Source organism: Artemia franciscana, chromosome 15 (genome assembly GCF_032884065.1).
Source record: "Artemia franciscana chromosome 15, ASM3288406v1, whole genome shotgun sequence".
Taxonomy (NCBI): Eukaryota; Metazoa; Arthropoda; class Branchiopoda; order Anostraca; family Artemiidae; genus Artemia; species Artemia franciscana.
Window position 1 is genome coordinate 17,676,848 of NC_088877.1, and position 23,951 is coordinate 17,700,798.

The 23,951-nt window shown below is 33.5% G+C and overlaps 1 protein-coding gene across 2 annotated transcripts in view; it reads right to left on the reverse strand.

The window, feature by feature from the left end:
* Window positions 1–276: 276 nt before the first annotated feature.
* The window catches only part of LOC136036118 (zinc metalloproteinase nas-4-like), a 42,764-nt gene continuing 19,089 nt past the window's right edge, over window positions 277–23,951 (reverse strand). For both annotated transcript variants that reach the window (XM_065718138.1, XM_065718137.1), the window contains exons 4-12: window positions 22,093–22,168; window positions 18,689–18,806; window positions 15,714–15,889; window positions 14,277–14,345; window positions 12,805–12,914; window positions 9,914–10,034; window positions 8,262–8,372; window positions 6,724–6,846; window positions 277–518 (exon numbers count right to left, since the gene is read on the reverse strand). In XM_065718138.1, coding sequence (XP_065574210.1) covers window positions 391–518; window positions 6,724–6,846; window positions 8,262–8,372; window positions 9,914–10,034; window positions 12,805–12,914; window positions 14,277–14,345; window positions 15,714–15,889; window positions 18,689–18,806; window positions 22,093–22,168 — 1,032 coding nt within the window. In that variant the 3' untranslated portion in view covers window positions 277–390. The remainder of the gene's footprint in view (window positions 519–6,723; window positions 6,847–8,261; window positions 8,373–9,913; window positions 10,035–12,804; window positions 12,915–14,276; window positions 14,346–15,713; window positions 15,890–18,688; window positions 18,807–22,092; window positions 22,169–23,951) is intronic.

Here is a 23,951-nt window from a genome sequence, read left to right on the forward strand (position 1 = left end):
TAGTTTCAAGAAAACTTCAAAATTTAGTTATAGTAACCTAGATACTATGACTTGCGGTGTGGTGGACAGTAAATCTCGAAAAGCGGAGCGCCGAAAACGCCAATTTTTTGAATAATTTTCAATAATACTTTTTTGCTTTCCTCTGTATTCTTATCAAGCCACAGATCGATAAGTTTTTTTTTATATATATAAAGTTCCATTCTGGATTTTCTACGAAACTTCACGATAATGTGCTGGTAAAATAATTACTATGATGGGTATCGTAAGTCCAACCAATCAAATAAAACAATTTATTGCAATAATTTATAAATAAATACTAGATAAATAAGGTAAAAATTAGAAAAAGGATTTAGATGTGGAAAAATTGTGGTACAGCTTTATAAAATGACTTCAGCATGCTTTACAAGCTTTCGAGCAATAAGAAAGCATATATTCTGGATTAACATCACATTGACCTCTTTCTGCCCAAGCGGTGCAATAACGGTTGTTATCTTCACATGCTTCATTGCCGGGTCCGCCTGAAACAATACAATTGAAAAGAAAATCTTAGGCTGAATTGACCACTGGGACTTGAAATTTTAATCCTTTGTAAAATGTTTGTGTGCGCGCAACCCTTTACCCTCAAACAATTCCTACAAATTTTTTAGGCATGGTACCCCAGGAATATTCTGGTATGAGCTATCTAGTTGAATAGCCCAGACCCTCGGTCTGACGTATTTACGGAGAGCCAGCGTCACACCCCACCCCCAAGGAATCTCCGTCTCAGAAAATTCCCATTGACTGTTTACCTGATTTGCCTAGTTCTATCTATTTTTGTATTTTCTATTTAAGAATATCTGATTTGTATACTCTCAACTTGAAATTCCAATCTATAAAGGCTATAGAATCAAACACATTTTAAAATAAGAGAAATTTGGTTAAAGGTAGGCTTTTCGAATAAATCTTATTGTTACAGCAGTTAGAAAATGTTCAGAGCTGTTTGGCTTGGAAGCTAACATATATATTTACGATCATGAAATTTTACACTTTTCTTAGACAGCCAAATTCTCGTCTGCCAAAACTAAGCACCTTCAATAGACCAATAAATCGTTTTTCCAAAACTAATCTTTTTTCTCGTCGATCTCTTTTTCGTTAGCCCCGGATACTCCGGCCAACTTTTGTATTCTTGCTCAACAATCTACTCTTGTTGCTTGCTATTGGTATTGTTACAGGATATTGGCTTGTTTTAAAAATACGAATCAGCTTGGCTAAACTCAAAATTGTAATACAGCATTCCATATTGACAGTAAAAGATTGCACCAACATTGATTTTAAAACTTAAATTTAAAAATTTAGTGTTCAAAAGAAATACCTTTATAGCTAATTCCTATCATATTTTTTTTTTATTCTGACAAACAATTTTAATGAAAAAGATAAAATCAAGTTTTGGCAGCAAGGTTGAAACATTCTGTTGGCACCATGGCAGTGAGTAAAACCATTTAACAGATGTTGCAATGCATCCTTTCATTTTTTTTTAAAAACAAAACAACAATATATACAAACGGGACATAAATAGCATGTTAATGGACAAGATAAAATAAAATGTTGCCAAAAGCCTTAGGCTGGCTGTCAAAATTTTGAGAACAAGCTTAAAACATTGTGTGATAGCTAACAAATCATTAGACAGTTAGTGCAACAGGCCGACGTCATTTGCTTCGTCATAAATTACTGCATCAATTACCTCATAGAAAAATGCAAAAATGCCCTGAACAAATCTATGATCTATGACGCCTAGAATTAAAAGCTATAAAGTTTCAACGTATTTTTTCCCAAAGCCAATTCTCATATAAGGGGTGGTCTTTAAAACTTCTGAGGGGCTCATTCGATTGAAAATGGAAAATTCTAGTGACTTTTTTACGAGTAAAAAGTGACTGAGCGATAACCAGCCCTTCTCCCACACCCTTTTTAATTGACTTTCCCCTAATGACCTCCGGTCGAAATTCTGAGAAAGCGATTTTTTTAATAGCTTGAAGGCTAAATAGCTATGCCTACGAGGATGAAATAATCCCCACCACCTCTAGGGCAATGGTTGAAAGTTATGCATGTTCCCCTTTGTTTGCATAAAGGGTTTGCTATTGGGAAAGGGGGTCGTATTTGGTTCTGGGTCTCCAAAAACGTTATGGACCAAGAAACTAACTATCAGAAAGCGTTGGGGAAGGATGTTGAAAAACTTAAAAACAGCACGTTCATGCTGGTTGTCAGAAGGATGTATCAGCAATATTCAAGAACGGCCGTGGATATTCAGTTGGACTATAATGGCATGTTAAAGGAGATGTTGAAAAGTGATCAGAGGGCAGTAAGAGCCAACCCCCCCCCCTTAAAAAAATTGCCAATAAGCTATTGTAGATTATGCAACTTGTACACTGTTTACATTTATGATTTATAATTGAAAAAAGGAGAATGTCTGAACCTTGGTGTGTCCAAAAAAGATCAAAATATTAAGGAGAATTTTTCGGGAACTCTAAGGGAGATTGGCATCTAGGGTAATAAAAGGGTAAGTTTGTAATATATAAGAAACAATTAAAAGTATTATTTGCGTACCTACTTGCAAATAATGCCTACTTGCGACTGTAACTAAATCTAACCGCAACTGTTTGTGTCTGCAATTACTTGTAACAGTGAGTGCGACTACTTGTGGCTGTGACTGCGACTACTTGCAATTGCGACTGCGACTGCTTTCGACTATGCCTACTTACTACTGCAACTACTTTGGATTGCAACTACAGCTCCTGTGATAGCTTGTGGCTGCAAATACTTGTGAATGTTATAATACTGCTTCTCACTACAGTTACTTGTGACTTGTTACTGTTTTACCTGTTACTTGTTACTGTTACTGTGTATCTACATTACTTGCTACTTTCAAAAGAGTTTAAATGCATTAGGGTGCCAAAAGGACTTATCTTCAATGTCTCAGGAATGGCTTAAGTCCTAACTTGAAAATTTTAGGAAATTTCAAGGGAGGTGTCAAAATATAATACGAGACTGGTGGATGAAAGTGTGCTTCTTGATCAGAGGTTTGAGGGCTCATCCTGCCTGTGGTTAGAGATAAATTGTTCTTTGATTTCTTCTTTACATGTTGTCTGTCAGCTACGGTATTACTTTTTCTTTTATTGTTGACTGAACATTTCTTCATATCAACTTTCCAAGCCCAATAATCACCCAAACATTTTGAAAAGCACACTATGCGAAGGTCCAAGATTCCCTTTTTTCTTTTTTAAGGTTTCTGAATTGTTGTAATACCCTTTGTTATCTAGAGGTTGTTCATTTGTCCTCTAGGCATTATGAAACTACTTAAAACGGCTTTTCTAAATAGACTAATTCCGCTTGGTATTTTAGACTGATCCATGTTCCTTTTGTAATGTTTCATTCGTCACGTCAATACGCCAGTTAAGAAAACAAACTATGTAGCTGATCTCGAGGCAAAGCCCAGGCACTCGGCATGCTACTACTTACGATTCCTTTATCCAATGTATATACACAGTTTTGTGAAAAATCAAATTATTCAATACATTGTTACAGTACGGTAGATGAAAGTGTGCCTCTAGATCAGAGGTTTGCGAGTCCAGTTCTGCCAGTGGTTAGGGATAAATTCTTCTTTAGTTGTTTCTTTACATGTTGTCTATCAGCTACGGTATCAACTAGCCAAACCCAGTAATCATCGAAATCATTTTGAAAAGCAGCTATGCGAGGGTCTAAGATTTCTTTTTTTTCTTTAAAGGTTTTTCAACTGTTGTAATCCCTTGTTAGGTATAGGTTATTCATTTGTCCTCTAGGCATTACGAAATTACTTAAAACGCCTTTTGTAGATAGACTAATTACACATGATCCATGTTCTTTTTGTAATGTATCATTCGCCATAGATGTAATTCCGGTAATTTGATTTCATTAAGTTAATTGTTTTGCGTTAAAAACTGTAACCTTATTGATTTTTATTCTGTCGTATCTCTCTTGTTATGTTATAAGTGGATTTAACTTAATAGAAAACAAAATTTCTTTTAAAATTTCCAGGTATTTCTCTAGTTTCAATTAAAAAATTATAATCGTGTGTGAAACACCATAATAATTTTGGCAGCTTACTTTTTTTTTTCAATCATTTGTGTCTTGTAATTTTGCCTGCATTACAGACAGTTAAAATGATACAACCATTACCCAGGCAAATATGGCGTATGTATGCTTTTAGAAAATATACATAAATCTATATATATAAAAATAAGTTGTCTGTCTGTGGATCTGTGGATCAGGTGACGTCATGTTTCTGTGTCGGCTGACGTCATGAAATTAGTTGTCAGGTGACGTCATGTTTCTGTGTCGGATGACGTCATGAAATTAGTTGTCGTCATTTTTGCTTTGACGGTGACGTCATTCAAGTTATATAAGACATATGTTCACGTAGAAATCTATTAATGTTTAAGTTTACAATGACTGATGAAGATGCTCAAAGAGTCTATGCCAAAAAACTTGCTGCTGATAGTTCCTCGGCACGCTTTCTTTTCTGACTTTCTCTATCAGCAGCAAGTTTTTTGGCATAGACTCTTTGAGCATCTTCATCAGTCATTGTAAACTTAAACATTAATAGATTTCTACGTGAACATATGTCTTATATAACTTGAATGACGTCACCGTCAAAGCAAAAATGACGGCAACTAATTTCATGACTTAATTTCAGAACTTAATTTCTGTGTTGACTGACGTCATGAAATTAGTTGTCGTCATTTTTGTTATGACGATGCTTAGTATATTGTAAAACACATTAATTTGGTTAATAATATACCATTTAAAACACCAAAATGAACATGCTGGAGTAGTCACTCGGTGAGAGAGGGTGTCAGAACGGAGAATGAAGATCCCAGGTTCAAATCCTGGTTAGGCTAAAAAAGGTAAAAATCTAAAAACTAAAAAAAAATGAAAAAACTAAAAAAGGCAAAAACTACAAAAAAAACTAAAAACTAATAAAAAAAAATTAAGAATAAAAATAAAAAAAAATAAAAAAGATAAAAACTAAAAAAAAGTAAAAAGAAAAAACGAAAAAAAAACTAAAAAAGCTAAAAAAAGGTAAAAACCAATAAAAAACTGAAAAGAAAAAAAGGAATAAAGCTAAAAAATTTTCATCTAAAAAACTAAAAAAAAACTAAAAAAGGTAAAAACTAAAAGAACTAAAAAGAAAAAAAACTAAAAAAAGGAAAAAAACTGAAAAATAAAGGAGAAAAAGAAAACTAAAAAAATATAAATAAAAATAAAAAAACTAAAAAGATAAAAACTTCAAAAAAACTAAAAAGAAAAAAGAAAAAACCTAAAAAACCTAAAAAAAAGGTCAAAACCAATAAAAAAAACTAAAAGGAAAAAAAGGGAAAAAATTAAAAATTTATTTCATCATATACCAATTCAAAAACGAATGTATACCGGGATGACGACCGGGACACAGGGAATATAAATGACACAACTACAACGGGGACGCCGGGGGGCACAGGGGGATATAAATGACGACCGGGACACCGGGACACAAGGAATATAAATGACGCCCGGGACACTCAAAGAGAAATCAGAGACTGGGACACCGGGACACAAATGACGACCGGGACACAGGGAATATAAATGACGATCGGGACGCAGGGACATAACTACAAAGGGGACACCGGGGTGCACAGGGGGATATATAAATGACGATGGCGACTCAGGGAATGGTCGATTAGCAATCACCATCAACAAAGCTCAAGGGTAATCATTAGAATCATGAGGTATAGATCTGAATACGGATTGTTTTCCCATTGACCATTATATGTTGCATGTTCAAGAGTCGGTAAACCTGACAATCTATTTATATGCACAGACAATGGGACAGCAAAGAATGTTGTATATTCGCAAGTTTTACGTAGTTAAAAACATATATATATATATATATATATCTATCTATATTCACAGGTGGGACATAGGGACACAACTACAATGGCGCGTAACTAATATGGCACGTAACGACTTACGCGCGCGGGGGGGCTTGGGGGGCGCGAAGTGCCCCCACCAACTAGGTGTTGGGGTGGCGCGAAGCGCTACCCCAACAGCTAGTATGACATAAATAAATTCACATAAATATATTTTTCCAAAATTAATGCTCTTAAAGAATTTTCTCAAACTTCTGGCCTATCTAGACTGTTTTTTAGGCCAGAATATCATAAGATGCAAATTTTCCAGAAAAATATGGGGCCTTTTTCGATAAAAAAAATAAATAAAACACACTTGGGTTTCATTTATTCTTCGATTGTAATTTATGGTCATTTTAAGTTTGAATTATTACAAGACTTTATTTTTACTAGTCTTAAGTTTTAACAAGGTTCTTTGCTTTTCCTTAAAAAAGTTCTTTTACGGGATGTTTTTTTAATTAAATTCTGTCCATTTTGATTGCCAAAGTTCTATTGTTGGTTAAGATTACGAAAAAAAAGAAAAAATTAAACATTGCTCTCTTTTTCTGTTCAACTGGATCATAAATTTTCTTTGCAAACTAATTTTAGACAAATTTTATTTTATATTTCTCGGCATAGATGGAACAAAACAGAAGGTGTATCTTTAATTTTTTTTTTAATTTGGCAGTCATATAAAGTTTATATTTCTTTTCAAGTTAAAAACTAGAACATTTGAAATCAAGCTTTTGAACAGCTATTATAAAGGGAAAAAATGAAGAGGACACCTCACCTTTGTTTTTACAGGCTTCACAAGATTTTGGACAGTAGATATCCATGTAAGCTGGGTTTCTTGAACATTCTCCCCTCTGTGCCCATCTCTCGCAATATACATTAACGTCTGTGCATTCCTTATCTGTAGAAAAACAAAGGTATTATTTTCTTCGTCAATTCTATTGTATATTTATTAACTCTATTCCGAAACTAAAAATAACAGATATTTACATATTAAAAATATCGGATCTAAGTAATTGAAAGATAATGAATGTTTCTCAAAACATGGTTTAGTATTCTGACTAATCTTTTTTTTTCATGGTAAATTATATAATATTAATATATAATAAATGTTCTTATTTGTACCTTCTTTCAAACAGTTCGTGGTAACGAACTGTAGTAAGGAGCGACCCGGCTCAATAGTAACCAAAACTCTAAAAAATGGAATTTTGGTACCAATAGCTACATCAAAAGAATTGTATTTTAATGGTGATTTTAAATATATAAGTTTCATCAAGTTTAGTCTTACCCATCAAAAGTTACGAGCCTGAGAAAATTTTCGTTATTTTAGAAAATAGGGGGAAACATCCCCTAAAAGTCATAGGATCTTAACGAAAATCACATCATCAGATTCAGCGTATCAGAGAACCCTATTGTAGAAGTTTCAAGCTTCTGTCTACAAAAATGTGGAATTTTATATTTTTTTTACTGTTTTTTAAATGAGTAAGTAATGAATAAGTTTTTTAAATGAAAGTAAGGAGCGACATTAAAACTTAAAACGAACAGAAATTACTCCGTATATGAAAGGGGCTTTTCCTTCTCAACTTTCCGCTCTTTACGCTAACAATAAGCGTAACTTAAGCGTAACTTTACGCTTAACAGTAAGATTTTTACTGTTTTAAAATGTAGAGTTAAGAGAAAGAGTCAAACTTTAGCGTAAAGAGCGGGGCGTTCAGAAGGAAAAGCCCCTTCCATATACGGAGTAATTTCTGTTCGTTTTAAGTTTTAATGTCGCTCCTTACTTTCATTTAAAAAACTTGATTTTTTAATTTAATCTTATAAATGCGTCACCCACACTGATTTTCTTATAATATAGTTTACAACGGAAGCACATCAAAAATACCTAATATACCACTGACTTTCTAACAGGTTTCATTACTATGAGTTATGCTTCTGTTGAACTTCCCTCGATACAAATAGTTGACTGAATAGACAGGAAAGCCTTCTTGGAACATCTTTCAAAAGGATATGCAGCCCCAACAAGGCTGTTTAGGAAGGATTCCTTATCAAGGTTATTAAATCCTTCTTATGTTCTGTTGTTTAAAAAGTGTCTTTAGATGGCACTACTACCCCTTCCTAGAATAGTAATTGCATAACATTTGCGACATTTTACAGCATGTTTTAAAGGAGATTTACAACTGCATTAAAGTTTGTCTATTTATTACAGAAGTATAAACACAATTAGATAAACTTACGGATAACAGATATAGAAAGCCACATCGGGGTGTATAGCAAGTTTTTGGAAGAATGGAGACGACTTGTGTTAAAAATACTTACCACATTCATTGCATGATTTGCGACAGTTTACCGACATCCATGCTGAATTTTTGTCGCATTCCCCTGCCGATGCCCAATATGAGCAATACTTGTTGGTATCAATACATTCTCCTGAAATTTAAAAAAGAATTATTTTAATGTCAAAATAAAGACAATACGCTGGATTAGAATTAGAATTCACAACAACTGGCCAAGCTTTAAGACAAAACTGATCGACCTAAAAAAATTTCAGAGCCTCAATCTTCCAACTAAAGAATCATTGAAACACTGCTTGGTGCTAAAAATACTTTCATAAGTCGCTTTTTTCCTTCAAATTTCTTTTTGTCATTAGAGAATAGCATTGGACATGCAGGAATAAGTGATGGAAAGATCACAAAATAAGTTTTTTCTGCTATGAACTGTCTTTTGATAGGCAAAAACAATATTTCCAGATGTATTTTCTGGTGCAAATTATGGTGTATATCTATGAATCATCAAAACAATAATGTTAATCAAAATTTAAAGGGTTCAATCACAAACCTTGGATCAAATCACTAGACAATGAATGTTTTCTGCCATCCAGCTCCTATACACGGTTAACCTCTTTTTTAGAAACACAAATGACATTTTTATGTTTCATTATTTTTTACTTGCTACAAAAAAAGCCACAGAAACATGGGTAAGAAATAAATAATAGCAATATTTAATAAGGGAATATGTGATCAACTTTATTAATCTCATATGCAACTTCTAAACATTGTTAATCTTAGGACTAGGGAATATTCCCTGTTGTCGTATATCATCATAACATTCATACCTAACCGCCACTGTCAATTCCTCTCTATAGCGTTTTCCAGACCAAAACATATCATCTCTCAAAGCATTCTACAAGTTTAACATTTACGTATCAAATTAAACATTTTCCTCAGTATACACAAAACATGAATATACACACTTTTTTTTTAATCTTGGCAAATTGCATGCTTCCTGGGTTTTGAATCTAAACCGACAAAAGTTATAAAACGACTTTTCTTATTAAATGATATTGTCAATTCCTAAGCTTTTTTGTGCATGGACGTCGAGTAAATAAAAAAGTTGCCACCGAAAAAATAGCGCAACGAGAAAGCTTCGACAAAAATTCGTTTGCCGAGTAATGTAGACCGAGAGGATTTTGAGTTGGTTGATATTTTTAACTGTGTAACAAGTTATATTTTTAATGTTTCCTTTTGAATAATTTCATGGCTTATAAACGAAGATTTTTGTTAATATGTAAGAAAGCAAATTTCCAATACTTGGGTAGATAAAAAAATATTAAATTTCTGCTATTAAGATAACTGGAAAAGTAAGATCGACATCTGGTTAAATGATACCAGTTCAATATAAATGATTTGGAAATTTTCGATTTCATCATTACTTTATGGAAAGAATGTCTTTTCTTGAAGAACTGACATAAGAAAAAGCTAAAAAAAAAATGTCCTGAATTGGTCTCTTTTCACTCCAAATGTTTGTTTTGTTTGACTTTGGCCTAGGTTTTGTGGCAATATTATTCCTTCTGATTTTGTGAAGGATCTACTTTGATTGTAAGTGTTGGTTCCTTATAGTTTATTTGTTGGAAATGAGATCAAAGGATTTCTATCCATATATTAAATAATTCTCAAGTTTTGATCATATACCTGGTAATTCGGTTGTTACTTCTGGTGCTGCAGTTGTTGTTGTTGGTTTTGGCTTTGGTTTTTCTGTAACGCCAGTAAAATCACTGCATTTATACAGCTTATTAAGCTTCAGAAGGTCAATCTGTAAATTGAAAAATTTGTTTAGGAATAAACTGTTAACAGCAAAACTACACCACAATGGCTATTTCTTTGGACAATATATAAAATGTAAATTTTTGTATAATTTCATATATAAGAAAACTTTATATGTAACATATATAAAATGGGCAATATAAAAAATATTTCAGTTTGGGGCGGGACAACCAAAATATGGAGCTTCAAAAAGAGCCACAGGGTTTTTTTCCATTTGGCATGAAACTTGTATCCTTATTTTAAATCTTAGAACCGCAAGTTCTTGCCCAAATAACCTCCGAAGCACTAGAATAGTTTGAGTTTGGGTACAAAGCTCGCACAAAATTCTGACCCAAAAAAAAGGCCACATCACTTTTTTTCCGATTGGCTTAAAACTTTAAAAAATTTGCTTGGAATTAGGAGACCAAAGTCTTTTGCTTGGATAAGGGTGGTTGTTAGGGAGTCTAAAAATTGATCGAAAGTACTGTCGTCTCTTTGAAACTTCCCAGTCATAAGACCAAGAAGAATGTTATTTAAAAAATGCGGCAGGGGTGGGTGTTGGGGGTTGTAATTGGGAATAATAGAGACCGAAAAATGTTTTCTGATAAGCTCAAAAATGATTTCCTCAAGTTCCTCGGATGAGAGGACTACAAAGCACAAGATAAATTAGAAAGCAATATTGTTTTTTTCTCGATAAAGAGCAAAACAAGGCCAAAAATTATTTTTCATAACGCCTTTAAACTCACACTCATGGAATTCTGGGCCAAGGAATCGTAATGTACCCCAAAAAAAAGTTAGGCTGAGGACACAGGTCAGCTAAAAAAGGGCCAACAAACTTTTCCTTTTCTATACAGATCAAAACTTAAAATCGATAGTACCGGCACCAAGAAGACCTAATATACAAGACAATTTTAGTTTTGGAGCACCATTTATGCCAGTAAAACCTTAGAAATTCGAAAAAATTAGGTTCTGTCGACTGGTGATGTACAAAAATAGGGGCGATATTTTACCGTGTCCATCCCATAGTCTTACACCTGACATAGGATATCACCGGTATGTCAAGAGTGCTTTGTTCTTGGAAGAGGGTTTAGATTCACTTGTTTTAGATTAAAGTTTAAAAATCCTTCGTCAGTGCAAAAATATTCCAAACTGTGGTAAATTGGATCTAAAAACGATGCAAAATTGAACTGATTGCTGACTTCAAAACATATTTACTAAAAAAGAACTGCTAAAAAAGCAATTTACTTTTATATTTTACTTGAAACCAATTTGGCCTTATCGATCGTACTCCTCCAAAATAGGTCAAAATTTGCTTCATCTTTGATAGGCTTGAAACTTACAGAGCATGTAAACCAGAGCAAGGACCGAGTATACCTCAAAAAAGGCCAGACTGCCAACAAATTTTGTTTGCTCTTATTGGTTTCAGCTTACACGGCATATAAGTAGGGACAAGGAAATCTCAATGAAAACAAAACTATTAAAAAACGATATGTTGTATTGATTAGTGACACCCAAAATAGTTACAAATTTATTTTGTCTCTTTACTGGCTTGCAGCTTACAGGGTACGTACACTTAGTAAAACGAACCAAAGAAGAGAAAATTCTTTTGGAAGAATTGGATTACATCGATTCCTGATCCCTAAATGAGCAATACCATTTTTGAATTCTAATGACATAAAACATTCTAGGTGAGTAGATTTAACTGAGAAGACTTAATGAGAACAACAAATTTGGGAAGAAATAAAGCTGGCATAGACCCGTCGTGCTTTTTTCAACTTAAAAATATCGTTGAATGCCAACAGGATTAAGAAAGCTTCCTTAAGACAAGAAAAAAAAAGAGAAAAATGAAAACACTTCGGATCACATGAATTTTTAAAGTTCACTTTTATAAGACATCAACACAGAAGTACTTTTTATAAATGAACTTGACACAGTTATTTAAACAAACAAACAATGTATCCAAGAAATAGAGTACGAAAATACTTTTCATAAAATACTGATACTCAAATAAATGTACAAGGATTGGGGCCATGATGGCTTCAGCCCTTTAGAAGACAAAAAATGTTTTCAATTTTCTATATAAATAAAACTCCCTTAACCATTTACACATTGCTTTACATTAAATTACATTATTCCACAAAATTACGTCTTATATAGAATTTTGAATGAATTTTCCAAATTGTTACCAAGATTCAAATTACAATCCAACATTCTAACTATTAAGCAGAGAGCTGCTTCATAGCAGCTACAAACAGGCTGCTTCTAAAATTACCCAATTATAAAACTATGTCAAAACAAAACACGAACTAAATTCAATTTAGAAAACTTTCCAAAAAAGAAATTTTCGAAAAAAAGTAAAGGACAAGAGTAAAATCTAAAACAAAGAGAAACAAAGTCATATAGTAATGCAAATTTGAAATGAACAGGAATTACATAGTAGGAATTAATTTATCTCAAAATGGACAGATACTAAAATATATAATCATTTCAAATTGAAAGATAACAGATACTGCTATGGAAGAATAGAAGATTTCTAAGACCACCAGAAATTCAAATTGATAATTAAGTCACATTTTAAACGAACAGACATTACTACAACAAGTAGGGTTGCTTTGAAATTTCAACTCTTAGAGTCCTTTTCGAGTCGCAACATAAAAAAAAAAAAAAAAAAACACTTGGAAATAGACAAAAGGATGAAGCTATGGATTGATGTGCTGAAAGTCAACAATAACGGTAATCTGTTAAGTTTTAACAAACGATATTAAGGAGACATTTGTTACCTTACTAAATCCATTTCTCTGTCCAAGTTTCTCTGTGTCCTTCTTAGGGACTATGGTTGGCTTGGAGCGATCTCTTGCAAAAGCATAAGCATCGTAATGCATGATAGAACCTAAAGGACGTAAAAATTGATAATTCAATAGGCATACCTACAAAGAAATACAAATTAAAAAATTCTGATTGTTTTCTCGGCGTTTCAAACTTCAAGATTTTCAGAATCAAAAGCAAAAGAATGATGAAAGTTAAATATAGCTATGAGCAGTATAATGGTTTTAAATTAGGCTAAGGAAAAAAATTACAGGAAGAAAAAAAACTGCTCATATCTCAAGTAGTTTTGCCTTTGGTTTTGCCTTGGGTTAGGACACGAGATTAAGGAGAAACGACACATTGTATGATTTGCGATTTTCTCTGGAGGAGGGGGATTTTGGCTTAAATTTTAGCCTTGTATTCCTCCTTTTTTGCTTGTGATGTAAAACATACGGTGTCTGTTCCATTTTCTTACTCCGTAGCTACAAGTAAACGAAATCTTATACAATTTTCATATTTTTTTTTATCATGAAAACTGGATCCTCCACAGGAATTATCAAAACATAAACAGTTTTAAGTTTGAAATGTAAACATCTTGTAAAAAACTTACTTTTAAAGTACAGGCAATAAATGAATCAAACAGAATGCAAATCCACTTTACCTCTATTGTAAAAGAAAGGCAGTAACTTTGCTCACTGGCCCTTTAGCTAGCGAACAGCCCAGCCTTGCTGAATTTTTGTTACTTCTCTCCACTTATTACTTCCTTCGACACTCGTAAAATAGCCAGACTTCAGAACCCTCAACTCATTCCACTCTTAACGGTCGATAACTCACACCTCTGACCCTTGCACAATTGTTATCAGGTAGTCGCAGCCGATTTTCTTTATAATATTTTTTCTTAGTCAATTTATTTTTATTTACAGTCTATTATATGGTTAAAAAATCAGTTTGCATAAATTCTTATGTTTGTAGCTTGACTGATGTCACATATCCTAGCCAGTTGTCTTAGCTAGTAAAAAGTCGACACTGGCCGCTTTTCATCCCCTCCCTCATTCACTTTGCTCCAGAAATAGTTCCAGCAGCTGAGCCATCAACCTTCGCACATTTGTTATTATGATGTAACCTTTCGGTTTTTTTTTAAATTAGTTGAAGTGGTGTCCAGATTCTTCCGCATATATTGTAGAAGTTGTTAATTAGGATACAGAAACAAACATTTACAAGGCTTTTTTTACAATTTGATCTATTTTGTTCTTAAATATATTCTTCTTTTTCATATTTCCACAAATAGTATAAATATAAAAATAACACGTAAAACTTTTCATTCGTGTCATATTTTCAGCCCTTTAAAGAATGAAGAGTTGAGCTAGTGAAGTAAAAAGGACAACAATATCAGGAAATATTCCAAAGTTAGAAGAAATGATATAAACGCATAATTACTTTAACTTACCTGTATCATAATTCTCATCAAGGTATTGAATTTTGTCGAGACTGTATTTCCGAAAGTTATAGTCCATGCCTATAAAAAATCAACATATTAGACATATCAAATATTATCTCATATCTATCTTTTTGGGCTGATCCAAAATGACCTATTAGCATTACTACTAAGAATTCATTGCAGCACCAGACCGTTTAAGGTGGACACTAAAACTCAAGCTCTTTGTCCAACCAAATCAGTTCCAAGCTTCTCTCTTAACCACCTCACATTAAGTTTCAATTTCCGTTCTTACGGCCTCTTCCTTTAGCCTCTATATTGTTTCTTATGACATCTTCCTACCATTTTTGACACGACCTACTTTTCATTCAGCTCCAGGTAAATGGCAAAATTTACAATATTTTGCAAAAAGTAAAGGTTTATTATCCAACATCTGTGAAATGTGGCCTAGACATCTTAACCCTTTTTTCATTGTGTTCCTAAATATCAGGACCTAGCCATATTTGTGCAGAGCTTATAATTTAACATACGTTTAGTCATACGATTACCGAAAAATCTTCTTAGACAATTTCTATGACAGAATTCTATCACATTCCCCCCAAACTTTCAAAGAGCCTGCAGACATGAGCAGCACTTGACGATCGTCTTTATTATGGCATCCAATATTCTAATCTTTTTCCAAGGAATTGTCTTCCTATTCTTCCAAATTCTTTCGACCGCAAAAAGTACCCTGCGCCTTAGCTATTGCATTTTTGGAAAATTCACTGCATCCACCATTTTTACTAATAGTGCTACCCAGATAAATCAAGTATCCACCTGATCATTTTTGTCGTTCTAGAGCATAATATTTTCATTCCCACTAATTCTAAGTCTCAGTGACTAAGTCTTCTTAACATTAATTTTCAAATCTATTCCTACAGCTGGTATCAATTTTGTCGGCTCAATTAAATGCCTCTTCAAAATCTTTAAAACTGAAGACTGAAAGGGTCTGATGACTCAGACGCTTGTCAGTCACTGAAATAGATGTAAATATCTGGTCAATACCCCCCCTTCCTAAAATCACACTATGTTTCCTTAACCTTAATCTACAACGTCTCAAAGTCTAATAAGTAGCCTATAATGTTGGACAGAGAACAGTTTTTGACTTCTTATTTGTAAAAACAATGTGAATAAATAAAACAGTGAAAACAGACAGAACTCTTTCACACCAATTTTAAGTACCTGAAACACGAAAATCCATGAAAAAACATAGTGTGGCTTAAAGTTTCTTCTTTCCTAAAATTTCCCCCTTATTTCAAAAGCACTCATAAACATTTTCTTTGAAAAGTAGTCATTCAATTCAGGCTACGTTCTAAATTCCTTTTAAATAGTTTTAGTGGCTGCAACAATATCAGTTTCGTTATATGTAAATGAGGTTTGAAAGTTACTAAAATCGAAGACAAAACTAACCAGACTGAATGTTATTCCATATGATTGTGATATATTTATCTCTGTCAGCACGACTCTGCTCATGCCAAAAGCCAGCAGCGTGCATTAACTCATGGATGACAATACCAACATATAAGCATCCGTTTCCGAGGGATACTGGTTGACTTCCTTTTGTGCGCCCCACCATACTACTGCAACTGAAAATTTAAAATAACATGCATTAATTTCTGTTTATCTAATCGTTAGAATTCTTATTATTTACTATTGTAGGCCAACCGATCTTAAAAAGGCAGCTAAGGCTAAAAATTGTGCAAATAACCTTTATTTTTTCGATAAGCTAGTTAAAGTGAAACTGAGATTTGATTTTTTCACCCTTTATTTGGCTATTTTAAACTTTTGAAATAAATAAGACTATAGAAGATTGAAGCTATTCATTTTATCATGGAGGAAAAGGGCATTATAGATTATTAGTATTGAATAAAGTTTATTAAAAAAACACCTTTCCACAAAAGAAGTTGTAAAAGAAGGGTAAATGACTACATTAAACCACAGACAAGCAGAGATAAAGTTAAGTAAAACAACAATTAATCACTATAAATAAGTAAATGAAATGAAGAACAAGCAAAAATCCCAATAAATAATCAAGTCAAACTTAAAATGGACATAAATTACCACAAACTGGAGTGGGGCTAAGGCCCTCTATGGCTTTTAAAGACAAAAATGCTATCTATGCTTTACTTGAAAGTGCTCGCCCTTTAACCCTACTACGAGCTGGTTTATCCGAGATCTTTTTGCATGTAAAGGAGAGTGCTCCTCTCTAACCTAAACCCGTTTTCTTACGTTCGAATTTTATGTTCGTAAAAAAAAGAAGAAAAATGCTTTGAGAATGGATAAATGATTCTTGCTCAAACTGTTTGTTATAAGGTGGTCTGCAACATCAAAAACTACTTATAGGGTCATCATTACCACTGTTTTCATAGCGAATTATGCGAAAAATGTTTTTCTTATAGGGAAGATCCCTATGAAAGCCAGTATTTCCCGGAAAGGCTTGTCGGGAAACAAGAATACATTAATCAATGTATGTATATAAACAAGAAAAATAAAAAAAATTATATTCAAATTACGGTGAACACAAAGCTCATGGCAACACTTTCCCTCCTACCCTGGAAATTTTCTGGCATTTTTCATAATGTCCAAACCTCTACCTCTCTGGCTTTGTTCTGATAGTCATATGAAAGTAATCTTTTATGTTACAAAGGATTGTCTACAATGGCAGTAATGCTATCAACGCCCATAACTAATATTTCAGGCACAATCCAAAGATATTTCTGGGAATCAAGGGGAATCAGAGATAAATTTTCACCGCTTCCCTCCCAATCCTCCTACAGCATTTAGGTGCAGGCTCATTGATATTTGAAAACTTTTGGTAAAGAATAAAACTTTTGAAGTTTCAAGCACACCACTATTGCCTAAATTAAGATCCATAGGTCCTCCCCTAACGCTGCTGTACAATTATAACCTCCTATAAATAATATTATCAAGCCCCAAATGAATCAACTCAATTCATAAGCTTTTAAAAATAAATGACTATATTGACCACTCACGTTTGATTAACTACCTGAATTTTATGTTTTAATTTTCATCGTGATCACTCGCTCTCTTATGGGGTGTTCTCTTCCTGTTTTGAGAATCAGACAAATTTTCTCAGGCTCGTAGCATTTTATGTTTAATTTCAAACTTGGTCTATTCATATTCTTTAATTTATCATACACAACTGATACACAAAATATATTGTTATCATAACCTCTCTTTTAGAGTTTTGGCTACTATATGCCCACATCGCCTATTGCTTTTAGTTCGTTACCACGAACTGCTGTACTGTCACGACTCCATACAAACCATACTCTTTCGCTTTATTAAATAAAAAAAACTAGTTTTTTTAACTGAAAGTAAGGAGCGACATTAAAACTTAAAACGAACAGAAATTACTCCGTATATGAAATGGGTTGTCCCCTCCGCAGTCCCTCGCTCTTTACGCTAAAGTTTTTAATTGTTTTAAAAAGTAGAATTGTGGCAAAGAGTCAAACTTTAGCGCAAGTAGGGTTCTCTGATACGCTGAATCTGATGGTGTCATTTTCGTTAAGATCCTACGACTTTTAGGGGGTGTTTCCCCCTATTTTCCTAAATAAGGCAAATATTTCCAGGCTCGTAACTTTTGATGGGTAAGACTAAACTTGATGAAACTTATATATTTAAAATCAGCATTAAAATGCGATTCTTTTGATGTAGCTATTGATATCAAAATTCAATTTTTTAGAGTTTTGGTTACTATTGAGCCGGATCGCTCCTTACTACAGTTCGTTACCACGAACTGTTTGATTAGGAAAAAATATGTTCAATTGACCAATTCAAACTATGTCTCACTCCATATATATTATTTTAAATATTTAACTCCTCCCCTTCAGAGTTCGTCAAAGCAGAGAACGCTCTCAACCAGACACAAGAAAAATTCTGGGAGTAGGCTAATTGTATACTATTGGTGTTATGTTTTTTTTTTTTTTTTTGTTTTGAATAAATTGAATTGAATTAAATACCAGAAACAATTTTTGTAAGTCCCATGTTTTAAAATGTACATTTTCCGACAAAACAAAGATACAGTTTTGAATAATAGAATCTTCCTAATCTACATTAGTATTACCTGGAATTTTCAGTGCTCCACCTGAACGAAGTAAGTCTAAGCCTCCCAAAGTAAATTTAAAGTAATTTTAACAAAGGTTTATCAAATAAAGAATAGGTCACTAGTAATTTAGATTAGTCTCAGAGACGGAAATTTAGTCTGAAAAATGTTTTTATTATCTTGTAAAGTACTATTGTTTCTAGATTTGATAGACTTTGCCCAACTAACAGTCCAGGACAGATTTTTGGCCGGTTGAGGTCAAGAATACTATTTTAATGGGCATGGTACTCTTATGTGAACCATAAAAAATGAATCTTACCCAGAACCTTGATAAATATTGATGTAGTCTCTTTCATTTCTTCTCGGAACAAAACGAATACAAGTCTTGTTTTGGTATTCTCTGAACGCTCTAGCAATCACTGATCTTTCATATTGGGCTAAAAACAACAAAAAAACGTAAGGCAAAATTTAAATATAATTGAACATTTCATATTGACAAATTGACCACTGATTTGTAATTTTGAGTAAATTTTAGGAAAATGACGTTATTAATGGTGATTTTGGAAATTCCTACGGGAGGAGTACCCGTCAACACTGGTCCCAAAGTTATGAAAGCAAACAGATCTTGTCCACATAAAAATCAATGCAAAAACCCCTTTTTCAGGGCAAAACAAATTCTCGCAGACAAAGTAAGCATTTACAATTTGAAATTACTAGTGGGCATAAGAAATAATTGCAGGGGCTTTACTTTGAACAACAACTAATCCGAAAGATAACGGCTGTCAATTTCACAAAGTTCATTACTCAGTAACCCGAAACTCATCTGTTGTTGTAAATTTGTTTTGATTTTGACCAGCCCTACTATAGTAGCCTAAACACAAATTTTTACTACCCAATAGGCTAGCCGGAATGAAACAATAGGGAACACTCGGAACCAAAGGAAACTCATCGTTATTTTATTACTTTTTTTGTAAATGATTGAGTTATTTTTACATTAGGAGCATTACAAAGATTCAATTAGCTTCAAACAAAATTCTTGCTGAAAGTGGTAAGACCTGCAGACAATAACTTTAGGCCAATTATCAAACATTTAGAGCCTCGACGTAAAACTTGTCATTTTATATAAGAACCTCATTTGGGTTATTGCTTATATTTATTATAATATTTCAATAAAAATTACTCTGTTTTAGAGAATACTGATATTAAATTACAGAGAATAGTGGGTACCGTAGGGTACCCAGTTTGTTTAAGTCTGGCCCTGCGTAAAGTAGATGGAAGTTGAAAGTAATTATCCAAAGTACTAATCAACTAGGTAAACCATGCACTAAGATACGACTAAAATGAGGAGGCTAAACACTCCTTTTTTAAGTATGAGCAGGCACTTATTTGCTCGAGCCTAACTAGCTCATTTCTCTAAGTGATGTGTTTTATAACAGGTTCTGCAACTTTCACTGTTTTAGTAGTTTATAATTTATTAGCTATACACATTTGTTTACTTTCCAATAGAGAACTTGAAACTAATAATTACAAAAAACCCTAGTTACGCATGTCCGAACAATCTTCAAAGGAATAGAATAGACTTACTTCGACTCGTCCTACACAGAAAAAAAAACAAAAATGGATCTAACACTTTGTTAATGAATTTTGCTGTAAAAACAAAGCTTACATGAAACAAAGAAAGTGGAGAAAGCATTAAAACATGAACTAAGGAGGTGTGAAGTGGAGGCCATGGATAAAATTGCTGAGGATGAGGAAGATGCAGTTAGACAGCATCATAGTAAATTATTATACTGGCATGCTAATAAATTGATAGGGAGTAGTCAATCTTGACTTGTCTCAGTTAAAGATCGAAATGGGGCCATAATTATTGGTAAGGAAAGAGTTAAAGAGAGATGGGTGGAACATTTTAAGAATATGTTAAACCGAGATACAGTTGCAGGAAAAGATATAGAGGAAAATGAAGAGGTGTGCGATATCTTGGATGTGAAGGAAGATTTGTTTTGTTAGAAAGAATCAGCGACAGTACTAAAAGGATTAAAAAATAATAAGGCTCCAGTGGCTGATAATGTGTTAAACGAGTTTCTTAAATAGGGTGGCTCTGAGGTTAGAAATAAGCTACTGAATACTATAATTATGATTTTTGGAAAGGGGAAAGTACCTAACGATTTTAGGAAAATCTTAAATAAGCCACTGTATAGAAAAAGATGATAAAAATGAGTGTTCTAATTATCGTGGCATTAGTCTGGTCTCTCTAGGTAGCAAATCACTTAGTAATATGACACTTTTAGACTGAGAGATGCTGTAGACAAAGTTTTAAGAGAAGAAAAGTGCGGTTTTAGAAAAGGCAGAGGATGTGTGGACGAAATTTTCACTCTTGGTTAATAATTGAGAAGTGCCTTAGTTGTCAAACACCTTTGGTCCTCCGTTTTATTGATTATGAGTAAGTGTTCGATTCTGTTGATAGAAGAGTCTTAGCAAAGGTCTTATCCTCATATGGTATACCAGAAAAATACATTGAAGAAATTAGTGTTATGTACGAGAATAATACTGCTGCGGCTAAGGTAGGAAATGAGGTTAGTAGCTGCCTTTTTTTTTTATGAAATCAGGAGTTAAGCAAAGTTGTGTCCTATTCCTTTTTATATGGATCACTTTGATGGACTTTGTCTTAACAAGTACAGGAAAGGCAGTGGGAGACCACAAAAATAAAAAGGGGAGAAAAACTCTCCTGGACTTAGATTACGCTAATGCATATTAGATAAAAGTATGAGCAAAATGAACCTTTAGAGGTTTTGGGAGTTCAGGATGCTAGAATGAAGACTAAATCACTAAGGCTAGGAATAAGTGAAGCCAAAAAGGTGACGCTGGATAACGAAAAGATTGATCAGGTAGGCAGCTTCACTTACCTTCGTAGTATTATTAGTAGCAACTGTGGGAGCAGTGAAGATATTAAAAGTAGAATAGCCTAGGCTTAAGGTGTTTTTTACAATAAAAAAAACTTTGGAAGAACAGGAAGATAAGTCTGAAAAATAAGACTAGAATATTGGAAGCTACAGTGATGACAGTGGTCAAATATGGCTCTGAAGCATAGGCGCTCCGAAAAGCGGATGAAAATTTACTAGATGTTTTCCGCAGAAATTGCCTACGGATTGTTCTGGGTGCCCGACTGACTGATTGTATTTCAAACAGTAAACTGTACGAAAAGTGTGGCTCAGTCCTGCTTTCTAGGGCAATAATAAAACAAAGGTTGAGATGGCTAGGCCACGTTCTGTGGATGAAGGATGACGGAGTGTCGAAGATCGTCCTTTTCTGCCAACAATCTAGGGCTAAACAGAAGACAGGTCGTCCTCGTCTGGGGTGGGAGGATGTCATAAATAAAGATTTAAAGACAATGAAAAATTCCTGGGAGGATGTAAAGAGAGAAGCATTGAATAGATTGGGTTCGAGTAGGAGCGTGCGTAGCTGTGTTGACCTGAGGCGGCTTGGTGCTGCGGTGAGTTATTAGCAGTAGTAGTCGTATTTGCATGAAATAAGGCATACAAATACTTTTTCTTGCTAGTTTTGTGGAAACAAAATATGGAATAGAGAAGAAATAAAAGTTGCAAAGTGTTCTATTATGAGGTAACTAATTAAGTCATTTTATTTGTAATAAAACACGGGCTTCGTATTTACTCTAGCCGAATACATACATTAACTCTTAACCATGAGGATTAAAGAAACACTTACTGAAAGAGGACGAAATGACATATGGAATTTTTCCTCCTTCCCAACGGAGCCTTGTGTCTCTAATAGCATTTTTCATCTACAATAGAAATCTAATCTTAGTCATAAGCTTCAATATCGACTTGTTAACCTTTTCCATTTCCTCAAAGGGAAAAGAGATAACTGATGAGAAGATTTCTGGTGCATGACATTTCAATTTTTAGGAAATGTACAAGAAAAATAACTTAAAACGTAAATACGTGAATAACACTTAAAGTCCTGCGTTAATAATACACTAAAAATAAAATATTTTTGCATAGATTTTTTGTATACAGTAGTTTGAAGAAATATGAATAACGTATGAATTGATATTAACTATAAGTCACGGTATACTCTAAAAAAAAGCATAGAGCACACTCTTTTGTAAGGGTCATAAAAATTACCCCGCTCCCCCCATCCCAACACAATATTAGATGAACTATGCTAAATGTAAGGAATTAAAGGAAGACAGGAATTAGAAACATCGAATTACAAAGTGATTAAATAATGCACGCAAAATTCAAAGATGGAAAGTACAATATATGGAAAACAAATGATGTTGCTACAAAGTACCCTTTGCTCTGGGATAAAGCGCAGTTCTACGTTATTACTTTTCCTACATCTTATCTTGTTGGAGCAGGATTTATTCGTGTTTCTCAAATTTTATCAAAAGCTCGCAATAGACGTGACATTGTGAAAAGGGGTGATAAACTATCATTAACATCGATAGAACCAAATATAAAGAAACTTGTCGAGAAGTATCAACCACAGGGATCTCATTGAATAAACATACCTTTTCCTTTTTTTTAATCGCACACTTAAATTCAACTGCTTTTTTTTTTATCCAGTTTACATAAATAATGTTGGGGTGAATTAAACTTCCTGAGGAGCTCTACTCTCCATGAGCTTTAGTTGCTTGCCAATCGAAGAAACTTGTAGAAACTTGTAATATTGTAGTTATTATCACAATAACAGTAATAATAATAATAATTATTATTATTATATTAGAATGTTTTATTTGTATTAAATTAGTTTTCATTTGAAAATAAAGTTTAATCGTATGCTATTTGTTTGATAATTAAAACCTTAAAATTTATATTGGTGAAGAATAAAAAATTGTTCTTATGTCCAATAGCTATGAAGGGGTCCACCAAGATAAACAGAGGGGAAAAGGGGTCCATGGGGAAAAAAAGGTTGAGAACCATTGCTCTAGATAATCAATAAGGCAACGGCGATAATATGACAGTACTTTAGATGAGCGCTGATGGGATCATTACCTGTAACAACTGTTTTAGCCATGGAAACATTAAGAAATAATGTCGATGGGGAAATTAGGCAACATACATTCTTTGATGTAGTAACACGTAGCAGTGCTTGCTTTAACTGAGAAAAATTGCAGGAAAAAAGAAATCAATAGACCCTAGCCTTCAGAATATCTACAATAATTGGAAAAAAAGGGGATTTTTTAATACCCCTCCCCTCGATTTGACAAATATATTGTTGTTATACTCATTTAGCAGAAAGTAAATTGAGAAAGCCACCATTCTTGATTTTGAAAACATTTCTTCTATTCATTAAATAAAAAAAAACTAATTTTTTCAACTGAAAGTAAGGATTTAAGACGTTTTAAGGCATTAAAACTTAAAACGAATAGAAATTATTCCGTATATGAAAGGGGTGACCCCTCCTCAACGCCCCGCTCTTAACGCTAAGGTTTAACTCTTTTTCACAACTCTACTTTTTAAAAAAAAAAAAAAACTTTAGCGTAAAGAACTGGACGTTGAGGAGGCAAAACCCCTTTCAAATACGGAGTAATTTCTGATCGTTTTAAGTTTTAATGTCGC